This window comes from Lygodium microphyllum, chromosome 21 (genome assembly GCF_053477565.2).
Source record: "Lygodium microphyllum isolate KBCC chromosome 21, Lygodium_microphyllum_v1.1.10, whole genome shotgun sequence".
In the NCBI taxonomy this organism is placed as follows: domain Eukaryota; kingdom Viridiplantae; phylum Streptophyta; class Polypodiopsida; order Schizaeales; family Lygodiaceae; genus Lygodium; species Lygodium microphyllum.
This window is the reverse complement of record NC_141155.1, coordinates 21,262,729-21,273,470: the sequence shown is the minus strand read 5'-3', so window position 1 is coordinate 21,273,470 and position 10,742 is coordinate 21,262,729. Positions and strand designations below refer to the sequence as shown.

The window sequence follows — 10,742 nt, the reverse complement described above, 5'->3', positions numbered from 1 at the left end:
CATATAGGGTGGGATGGCACGGATTTAGTTTTAGCATAGAATTAGGATTGGAGATATATATATATATATATATATATATATATATATATAAGTTTATTATAGAAGTTAAAAATGGGGATGCCAAGTGGGAGATAGATTATGAGGAGGAGAAATCAAGGGTGGCCAATGAGGAAGCCAAACCTGGCCTTTCCATCCACTAGTTTGCCCGGAGATTTTTCAGGTCCCCTTTTCTCTCTCTGTTCTCCCTGTCTCCCTCCCCTCCCTCCGTCCCTCTCCCTCCCTCTCTCATCCAGAGACTGCCCTTGCATTGCATTCTTTCTTTTCTCCTCTCTTCATGGGTTAATTCCCGTCTTGCCTCGGATCGCAGGCATATGCATGGCACACGCCCTGTGACCTCTGCCTTAAGAGGCCTCTCTTCTCCTTATCATAGTGACACTGACAGGGGAAGCTTTTCTCTGTCAAGCAGTTCTTGATGCTTATGCATATTCGAGAGCCTTAACTCGTAGACATTGTTCCAAGTTTTCATACATGTTGCCTTGATCTGAGAGCGCATCCTACATCCATAGCCCTTTTAATGTGATCAGATAGAACAGAGGTTTTGCCATTGCCGCAACAGGACCAGAGCTAAATTGAGCTGTTCTGGAGTAGATAAAAGAGTCTCATCAGCTCCCTCATTGAAGACTTAAACACACGTGCTGTCTTCTTGGCAGATCATTTAGCTGCAATTCGAGGTGGAAAGAAGGTTTGGGGCCATGGTGCTTACCACTTCTCAGCAGCTCCTTCAGTCTTCTTTCTTTGCCTCGGATAGTCTAGACAGGCTATTAGGCCAGGAAAGACCTTCCACAGTCTGCGAAAGAATAGCATGTTTGCAGCAGCAAAGGAAGGCTCGCAAGGGAGTATCATCAGCAGGTCTGCCATTGCTGCCGTCAACAACGCCGCCAAATGCGCTGCGGGAAAACTCACATGCAGCTCTCTCTGCACCATCCACGTCCACACAGCATGGCGCTGTTATGTTTGATGAGGACAAAGAGGTGTCTTTGTCTATGCAAGCCTGGTCAGATGTAGAGGATCTCTTCACGGAGCTTCGACGGTCATTGCTAGAAACTCAATGGGCTTTGAACTCTGAAAGTGATCAGAAGCCTTCCTTTAGCAGCCCACCAAACCACACGGTGGCTTCTGTTGTGAGATTAAGTAGGCCTTCAGCCAGACAACGGCGAATTGCAGCTCGAAAGAAGAAGGTTTTAGCAACAGGGGATGGAAGCCACAATCATACCGCAAAACCTTCAAATTTGAGTGGAAGAAGGAAGGAGAAGCATCTTGACCTTGAAAATGCACTCGAGCTAGTCACAACATTGGGCTTTCTTAGAAACAAAGGGAAGAGAGAACTTCTGACAAAGGATGAAGAAGTCATTCTGTCTAAGAAGATGAAAGTGGGCCAAAACCTGAAAGCTGCAAGGAGAAAGTTAGTTTTTTATTGGCATCCATTTGTACCGTTCTACATTGAATTTGTGGCACTGTTATTACCTTGGAATTTCATGAATTGTTCCTAACAGGATTATTGCTTGCAGGCTCACGGAGATTCTTGGGCAAGAACCATCTGATGAACTCTGGGCTATGAGTGTGAAGCTCCCTCTCAGGAAAATTCAGGATAAAATACGCGAGGCAGATAGAGCAAGGGATCAAATGTTTGTTTCTAACTTGCGGCTGGTGGTTTGCATTGCACACAAATATACTGGCCTTGGGATTAGTTTGGCTGACCTTATTCAGGTATTTCACCTTGTCGATGGAAAGGAAAGTCGTTTTTTAAAAAATAACTGCTATTCACCTTGTCAGTTATGACCACATGGGACTGGAACCTCTGCTGTTTTGCAGTGGGGTCTTGTAGCTTGCAAACGTTTTCTTCTTACTAGACTGTTGAAACTTGTTTATTTTCTGATGATAGGAAGGTTGCCTGGGGCTTCTTCGAGGACTTGAAAAGTTTGATCACAGAAGAGGTTTCAAGTTGTCAACATATGTGCATTGGTGGATTCGACAGGTCTTTTCGTTGAAGCAATACATTTGTTTTTTTTGTGGGCAATGAGTTCTCTGTAAATAAAATCACCAGTCAGCCTTTTCCATTTTGCAGGGTATAACTCGATCACTTGCGGAGCATTCCCGGACTGTCAGAATTCCTGCACACATGCTGGACAGGTTAAATCATGTCAACAAAGCTGCAGCTACTCTAAGGCTGGAAGGTTCAGAAGTATCTGTTAAGGTATGTTGAATTGAAACATCAAGATTCCAGAAAAAAAGGCTTGTTTTGAATTGTACACATCAAGATTCCGAGGTTTGTTGTTCAGGAGTTGTTTGGCTTTGATGTTTCTTGTTTAGGGACTCACGCAGTTGTATAGGGATGGTGCCTTTGTTTTGCACTATTGCGCAACAGTCCAGGCTTGGTCCTCCCAAATGATTTGGGAAGCTCAAGCTCCATGAACTGAGTCCATTGTGTGGAGTCTATTATTTAACCAAAGTTTGGCTCTAGCAATGATATTTAATTATGCCACTATTGGCCTAGGTACAAGTTTATTTCTGGCTTCATGGTTGCATGGGCTGGAATGTCAAAGAATAGAACTGATAAAAGGGTGACCGAAAACCCTGAACCTAATGACCCTCATCAAGAACTGTCTCCTTGGCCTAGTTTGCTTAGGCTTCGCCTTGATTGCCTTTTTTATGATAGTTAAAAGCCTTTATCAGCAAGTTTCTTAAGCTACCCCAGCATGTCACACAACTACCTGAAAATTTCAGGTTCCTAGGTTTCAATGGATCAGGTTGCTAAAATTACTGTTTCTTGTATACCACACTTGAATTGACCTAAATAATGATTTCACCTTTCGTAACTTTTGGGGATAAATTCAAGGAGCTATTCCAGGCTAAACCATTGTGACCATGAAAGGCTGAAATACTAGGGTATGAGAATTTCATGATGTTTGATAGCAAAAAGCAGGTTGTGAAGCTTGACACAGAGAAGTGTATATAATTGGTTCTCTTAAACAATGGTTTTCAATGCTGAACTTTCACACTGTATTGTAGAGTATTTTGTAGTGCAATTACTTGTCCATGCGACTCAAATCCTACTCTAGTTAGTTGCTGTCATAGATGCTTGGAGGGATCCAAGGGTTTCATTTGTCACTTGCACCTGCTGATACTTGGGCAATGTGCACATGTTTGCACAGGAGTGTCAAAGGTATAATTAGCCTAGGTAGAGTAGTCTTAGTTAGACAAAACTGCATTTGCTGTGTGTTTTGACTAGGCTGGATGTCACCTTGAACCACCATGCAAATTACATACTTTTCCTTGTATCCACTTTGGAGTTTTGGGCAAACTCGGAGTTGAGAACCATAGGCTAACCAATAGTCTTAAATGGTATTGAAGGCCAGGTAAAGCTTATAGAAAAGCGTATAAGAGTTGGACAAGCTAATAGCTACTTAGGCAGTCCCCTTTCTAGCCACGATACAAGTTGATTGTGTGATTTATAATTGGCTTGTGTGATTGCATGTCTTTGATAGCCTCAAGTGTGTGCATGAATGTGCAAGTATATTGTCGCCATCATTGTGTTTATGGTCCTAGTTCTATAGCTGCTGATTGCTGCAGCTTGGAGACTTAGTGTGGATGGGATTTCCATTGTTTGGAAATGGGGCGGCAGCTTCTCAATCGATTGCTGTGCTTGCACCTTAAGATAAACAATTGTGGAGGCAAATTGATAGGTCAATGAGCTTATTTGTCACCTCTTCAACTCCCCCTTTTTACTTTTAACACTTGGCCTATGAAATAAGCAATGTTTTGTAGTCTATAAGCTTATATCTCATGTTCATTTGGGGTTTTCTAAAAAGTAGTACAAATTCTTTAGAATAACCATGTATGTGACTTGATATCTCCATATCTAGAAATGCGCTTAAAAAACACAATGTTTCTTAAGATAAATGATTGCTCACAATGAGAGATGGAGTAGCACCTCCACATTACTGATGCTGTTTGTGCACGATTGAGGGGCAAGATGATTGAGGGACAGGTTGTGTGGACGATGATGAACCTTTTTTGTGTACCACCTTTTTTTGTCTTCAACTTGTGGAGCTGCACAAGATATCTTGCCACCATTGGCAGAGTTTTGGCCGACATTGTCATGCTGCAGCCTTGTATGTGTTCAGAAATGCATTACAACTTAAAAACATTCAATTAGTTCTTTGGAACAGTCCCAAAACATGTTATTACTAAGTGTTTCACTAGACTGCCAAATTTTCCTAGAGAATATTTGTGTCCCATAAGCCAAACCGTAATTTGAGAGGATCTATTGTCAGAACGGGTGCAACGATGGAAGTGTGGAGGAAATGCTATAATAGACTTCACGACATAGAGAGAATGAGACCTACAAAGAGAACTCTAAAGTACACCTTGGAAATGGAATCCATATACCAAGATCACGTATAACAGCGTGCCACTGATTGTGTGGGCACTTGCATTGGTTCCCTCTTTCCAACAGGACTTGCAAGTGACGAATGACTGGAGGAGGAGGGCAACCAATCGATAAATAGGCCATACATCACTTGCAAGTGATGAATGACTAGAGGATGAGAGTAACCTATCGATAGATAGGCCATACATCAAGAAAAGTTGCCCAATTGATGAGCCAATAAAATAACTAGGTTGGCCATAAAATAACAAGCAAAAACTCTTAAATAAGGTGCCAAAAAATCAATGTATAGTAATAATGTACTTAGTCCATAAACCATCTCGATCACCCCTTGCTAAAGTTGCTAATGCATCACCTTGGCTGCCATACCGAATTGGAAGCTTCCTCTATAATCCAAAGGATGGTTCATGCTCAAGTGGCATAGAGGATGTATGAGTGAAGCCCACTAGTTGCGAAGATGTCTAGGTCCGCAAAGCATCGGCTCTGCCATCAAACTGCGGAGGGAGTTTATAGAGCACAATCCCCACTAGATGAGCTTCAAGAAGCACAGACTGCATGTGTTGAAGCTGATCCTATACTTGAGCAATACAAAGTAGTAAGGACTGAAAAGTATCCATTGGCTCAAGTTTCATTTGCTAGAGCTGACCATAGTGGGTCACTGTATGGATGGTTGATGGAGCCATGTACAACATTTGGAGCTTCTCCCACACCTCTGAAGCTATCCTGCAAGAAGTGACCACCGGTAGAATCTCTTTAGAAATTTTCCGGAGAAGAGTAGAATATGCATAAGCATCCTGTAAGCATAGCTTCCTCATAGTTGCAATCCCAATCATTTGGAAGAGGAGTTGGAGACCAATGCTATGTAGTGGTTCTTGAAATCACGTACCATAATTACTTCTGTACAAACCATGCTTTCGAACAACACTCCATGTTAGGTAGTTAGGGCTATGAAGTTTATCATCAGTAGAAAAGTAGGAGGTGCCATTTGGGGAGGATAGGATGAGAGAGAGAGAGAGAGAGAGAGAGAGAGAGAGAGAGAGAGAGAGAGAGAAGCCAAAACATAGCACAAATTGCATGTGACATGAGTTCTCATGCAGTGAAGAGGATAGCTGATCTCAAGATGATTGCTGCAAATAAGGGAAATCAGGCGAAATAGGTAAAAATCAGCCAAAAAAGGTGGAAAGCCAACAAACGTTGTCAAAGGCCTGAAAATAGTTACCCAGCCTGCAGGAGTAGTAAATGTTGAACAAGCTTATGCAGACCACAAAGAGGCAGAGCGAGGTAGCATTAAATGCACGTGTATCGAAAGAACAAAGTGTAGAAAGAGACAGGGTGTCTGTGTTCCCACAAGCCAAACCCTAATTTGGGAGGATCACATCTTTAAATAGAGGGTTGCCATTCCATTCAGGCCCATCTCTGTTTTTGGATTATTGGCGCCTGTCTACTGCTGTCCACATCCTTTCCAGGTAGATACTCATTCCATGCTGCTGTTCTACAGCCGAGTGCTATTTACCAGCCTTCCGTCAGTGCAGTTGCTGCTGTCCAGCCATCGACAGCCCAAGTATTGTTGTGTTTTTCTGCCAGCCATCACCAATCTACTTCGTTTCAGCCTGCTGCCGCCACCCAGCTTGCACAGTCACTTTGGGAGCTGGTCATCATCAGTTTGCTGTGTTCACACTGCCAGATCAGTCATCAATAGACTTTGCCTTGCGTTTTTGGGAGAGGGCAGCCTTTCAAAGCTGTCTTCTGCTATTTTTGGCAACTGGTCATTGCTTGGAGGCTGCCTGCTGCGTTTTAGGATCCGTTCAGATAATGACACACTGTCCAGCTAATCTCTCTGCTTGAGTCCTTTCAAAGACACAGGAGTTGGAGGTTTTGCATTCACTCTGTATAGTGTGTTTACTGTATTGAGCATCATGTCCATTCATTATTCATTCTTCAGCATTTATTTTCCTTGAGTTCCTCTTCGCCTTTGTGTTCTTCTGTTGTCACTTTGTGTTTTTTCATACACTTACATTCATCTTTGGTGTTCTAGTGTTTCTTTACATTATGGGCATTGGGATCTTTTTCTTCATTTTGTGCTTTGGCATTCATCTTCTGTAGTGTCTTTGAGCTGTAGATAATGTTTCCATGCTACTTATCTTACCTCTCATGTGTGATAGGTGTCCCATAGGGAGTCTCCTTGTTTACGGCGAGATATTGATGGGATGGTTAAAGATGGTTCAATGCTCTCTCATGCTTAGCCTTTAAGAAGGTTTGATTTGTAATTGCATTGAATATCCATTTGGAGGATTATTTTGTTAATACCCACTGGAAAAAGACAAAACCTCCTGCAGCTGTCTGAACTTTGGACCAAAATCTAGGCTGCATATTGGAAATTGGTCTGGAAGGATTTGTCATGTTGCTTGCTCTCGATTTCTGATCAGGGTAATCAGGTTTGGGGTAGCAATGACCACAGAACCAGCCTATGTCTTTTCACTCACTTTTCTAGATGCTCATCTACAGTGTTACTCGCACAAGCTCTTCTTACTTGCATTGAACATCTCTTTCTGGTCACATCAATTGATAGGAGAAGTACATTATATCCACGTCTAGGCCTATCCCTTCCCTTTAGACTTGCAAACAGTCTCCATCTTTATGTGCTTCTTCTGGCACATACAATCTTCAGCATCTGTTCTCTTGTTCTTGAGGTCACTCTCTCATTCAGAAGCATTGGCATGTGACTTCTCCCTTTTCCATACTTGTACGGTTCTTTTTCTTCTTTAATCATTTCATATGTGCCTCTTCTTATTCTGTTGTTTGCAGTACTTTTTCTATGTCAAAAAATCACGATAGGATTGATGAGGGTTGCTTTTATAAGTAATGCTATCCTGTTTTGAATGATGGCTGTCTGGCCTTCTGGATTTTGGAAGCTTTATAATACTGTGCTATTAATCAATTTTAGTATGTTAGTGTTAAAAAGCGTAACATGTGGAGGACAAGAGTGCTCTGTCAAGATTGGAAAAGAAGTATAGCTTTTAGCTAGAGAATGCTCTTTTGGAGATGCGAAGTGAGCTTCTCAAGTAGGCTAGACATCAGCAAAGACAGTACTGCTTTGTGCCCTACTTGTTGGGATGTGATTACATGGCGTCCTGCAACTTGTTCACTTTTAGACCAGTTGTCTGCTTGGTTACAAACCAACTTTTAAAGCAGAAGTTCCTCAAATGTCTCTAGATGTTGGGAGACAATTCCCTACCGTGCCATTCTCCAGACAGCCTTTAGCATTGATATGTTCTTTCACAGAAGTTTACCTAGATGTTTGGTTGGCTCTTCCCCACCATACTAGACTTAACATAGTCTTTAGCATTAAAAAGGTCAAAGTTCGGACTGCAGCATCATACCAAATATACAGGATACTCAAAAAGATTATCAGCTGTATAGCTCATATCTAGGAGCACACGATCTTGTGCAAGACAATGATTTGCTTGTGCAATCTCTTGTGATTAGATCTAGTTTTTCATATGTTATCAGAGAATAGTCTGCTTGTATGAGTTTAAAATTGTTTGTCATTATTGAATTAGATTCATTGATCTAAGGGAGGGACGCCGTTAGAGTTGTGCATTTCAAATCACATCTACTGTTGACTTGGTAATGGTAGTCTGAATAGCTACTTATACAAGTGCTTGTACTCCTGCAGAATATATCTGAAGCCTTGAACATGCCAGATGAAATGGTATCTGTTGCTTTGAAGGTATGATTAAGCTGCTGCTTGACCTGATGTTCTTCCTTTACATGATGATTGTTCACTGGTTTGTATGGCAATTTCTACCAACTTTTGTAACTCAGATAATGGTGTTATCCAGGCTACAAAAAAGATTGTCTCTCTAGATAAGACTAAACGATGGGGTAATAGCAGCAGCCCAGGCGATGAAAGCATGCATAACGTAAGTTGTTGATGAAAAAAGCTGGAAAGCATGAGTTTTGCAAGTGTTTGACACATTGACACATAATGTGTATCACTAAGGTTTTGACTTCTTTTGGAATGTACCTAGTACATTGCAGATCCACGCCTTGAAAATGATCCTTGGGAAGCTGCCGACAAGATGTTTCTGCGGGTAAGGATGCGGTTTAAGTCATTTCCATGTTAATGCAGTGCACATGGAACATTTAGCTAATTAGTTGCTTTTGTCTACAGAAGGATATAGATGCTCTATTGGAAGTGAGTTTGGGCAAGAGAGAGCGCGAAATTGTTCGTCTGCACTACGGCCTTGATAGCATTGATGGGCGCGGCATGTCCCTGGAAAAAATTAGCCACAGGTCTGTGCTTTTATCTATAATCTGGGAATAAGATTATATTAAAAAACCAAAAAGATGCATGAGAGTCCTCCAGGAGTTTGGTCATGATGATGGATTGACATTGGAAACTTAGTTTTCTGAATACAAAATGCCTAACAGTATTTCATTCTTGTGCAATCAGATTTCAGCTATTATGTCTGTTTGAGTGAAAGGTTTATAATACGTTTTGGTCAGGTATGGTATCTCGAGGGAGAGGACAAGACAAGTTGAGGGTTGCGCGCTACGCAAACTCGCTGTATCTGGGGAGAGGCTGGATTTCGGAGGGTCTATCACTGATTAAGTAGTCGCAACAATCATGTGGATGTTCTGTGTATAGCTGTATTATACAAGAATATGGTCAGTTTGGATCCCAAACAGCCTCCAGCTTCACATATTCAATTTTCATTTCTGCTGCTGGGGGGTACAGTCAAAATGGCATGGTTTTCTCTGCTGCTATATAAGCTTGTTTGGGTCCCAATGCGGCATTGTACTGCTACCAGGTTCTACTCATAAATTGTGTAATTTTTTTTTTCTGAATACAACTAAGATCTAGTTCATGCCAATTTGTTACTTGTCTCTTCCAGATTGCATTAAACATGGTCCTTCATTCAGGCTACTATGATGTGTATGTGCATGTGTGAGAATGAAGGACACAAAAATGAAGTCATATCAACCTCTTCAGATGGTCACAATACTTATCAGATAAATATGGTCACACACCCCGAGAGAGAGAGAGAGAGAGAGAGAGAGAGAGAGAGAGATGTAAATATTACTACTTAATGCAATTATCTTCACGAAAAAAAAGAGAGAGAGCAATGAATTTCAAAGCTTGCCATGCATATGAGCATATGGTGTCCTGCACAATGAGAATGAGAGTCTTTTATTAGTAGTCGAAAGATGTCAGCTTTAAACTCTGAACTTCAAAGATGGCCATGCACAGCGTAAAGTTCTTATATCAATAGATTCAGCCTTCATAACCAGTGGAATTGTGGCAGCATCTTACAAGGAAGAGTCACTGGATCAAATGGAAGGAAAAAGCTCAACTGGTTGGGAGTGTGTGCTAGTTGTGGGAAGCAAAGCGAGTGTGTGCTAGTCGTGGGAAGTTAAAGGTAGGGCTTTGCTGCCTTCAAGCGAAAAAGATGGGTGTTATACCCATCAGTAAATACTGCCAAAAGGTACAATAAAATGCAGCAGCAGGTCATGCTGCATAGATTTAGGCCAAACAGCTAGAATCATACTGTCCAAAATCTATGCTATATAAATCTTGAATGGTGGCAATGGTGACATGTGAAAGAGAAAAAGCCAACAACGATCTAGTGCAATATAGATAAGCTCAAGGAAGATATATCCAAACCTTAGGATAAGGAGGTATGGGGTAACCTTTATGATAAATAGGATGTGATTTTTTTTGGATTGCAAAGTTTTATTGAAAAGAGTTACCATGCGAATGCAAAAAAGAAGGATATTAGGGAGAAAGGGGGAATAATTTAATATCCTTGATTTGACCTCATGACTAATTCAAAGTGAAGTGATTGTCTTGGCTTGAAGTTGTTCAACAGAGTACAATTTTCAAATGGGGACGGTAGCGCTTTTACCAATGCAAAATGTAATACAATTTTCGAGCTTGGTCAAATATAATAGTCTGAATTTTTAGGGAGACTTGAGAAACCTTTCCAAGATTAGCTTATTAAAACTATGTTTGTAGTATATAACAACAAAAAGAACTAGTCTAGTGGATAGTCACTTGGCAGTTAAGTGCACTTAGGTGACGACACTGTCGGGATGGGTGACCTCCTGGGAAGATTTTTCTATAAGCTAGTGGGAGCTTCTCGTATATAGCCAATGGCACCAACGAAGCCTTCATAGCTCGTTGTCAAGTATGCCAAGGCCAAAATGCCAAGGTCTATGCCTTGGTCACCGCCTTGGAGTAACAACCGCTTGACGATGTGCCACGTGGTGCTCGCCCATAGACTTGTAAATT

At 41.4% G+C, this 10,742-nt stretch overlaps 1 protein-coding gene across 4 annotated transcripts; it reads left to right on the top strand.

Annotated features, from left to right (window-relative positions):
• The first annotated feature begins 209 nt into the window (after positions 1–209).
• Positions 210–9,324, top strand: LOC148017800 (uncharacterized). Of its 4 annotated transcripts, none has more exons than XR_015687655.1 (9): positions 210–1,462; positions 1,569–1,767; positions 1,943–2,035; positions 2,126–2,254; positions 8,124–8,177; positions 8,290–8,370; positions 8,489–8,541; positions 8,625–8,743; positions 8,957–8,983. XR_015687655.1 is itself a non-coding variant. In XM_087661367.1 (9 exons), exons 1-9 carry the CDS (start codon positions 753–755, stop codon positions 9,060–9,062), a joined length of 1,554 nt encoding a protein of 517 aa, XP_087517493.1. In that variant the 5' UTR covers positions 214–752; the 3' UTR covers positions 9,063–9,324. The 4 variants fall into 4 exon arrangements, 2 of the variants coding, with proteins under 2 accessions (XP_087517493.1, XP_087517492.1); XR_015687654.1 differs by having other exon boundaries at positions 8,622–8,743; XM_087661367.1 differs by having other exon boundaries at positions 214–1,462; positions 8,479–8,541; positions 8,957–9,324.
• Positions 9,325–10,742: the final 1,418 nt, after the last annotated feature.

Excerpts from the sequence above, each read along its gene's own strand:
- LOC148017800 (XM_087661366.1), top strand. The coding sequence starts at position 753 with ATGGTGCTTACCACTTCTCAGCAGCTCCTTCAGTCTTCTTTCTTTGCC. Across the intron at positions 1,768-1,942 it reads GTTTGGCTGACCTTATTCAG|GAAGGTTGCCTGGGGCTTCT; the intron begins GTATTTCACCTT and ends TTCTGATGATAG. Across the intron at positions 8,178-8,289 it reads TGGTATCTGTTGCTTTGAAG|GCTACAAAAAAGATTGTCTC; the intron begins GTATGATTAAGC and ends GGTGTTATCCAG.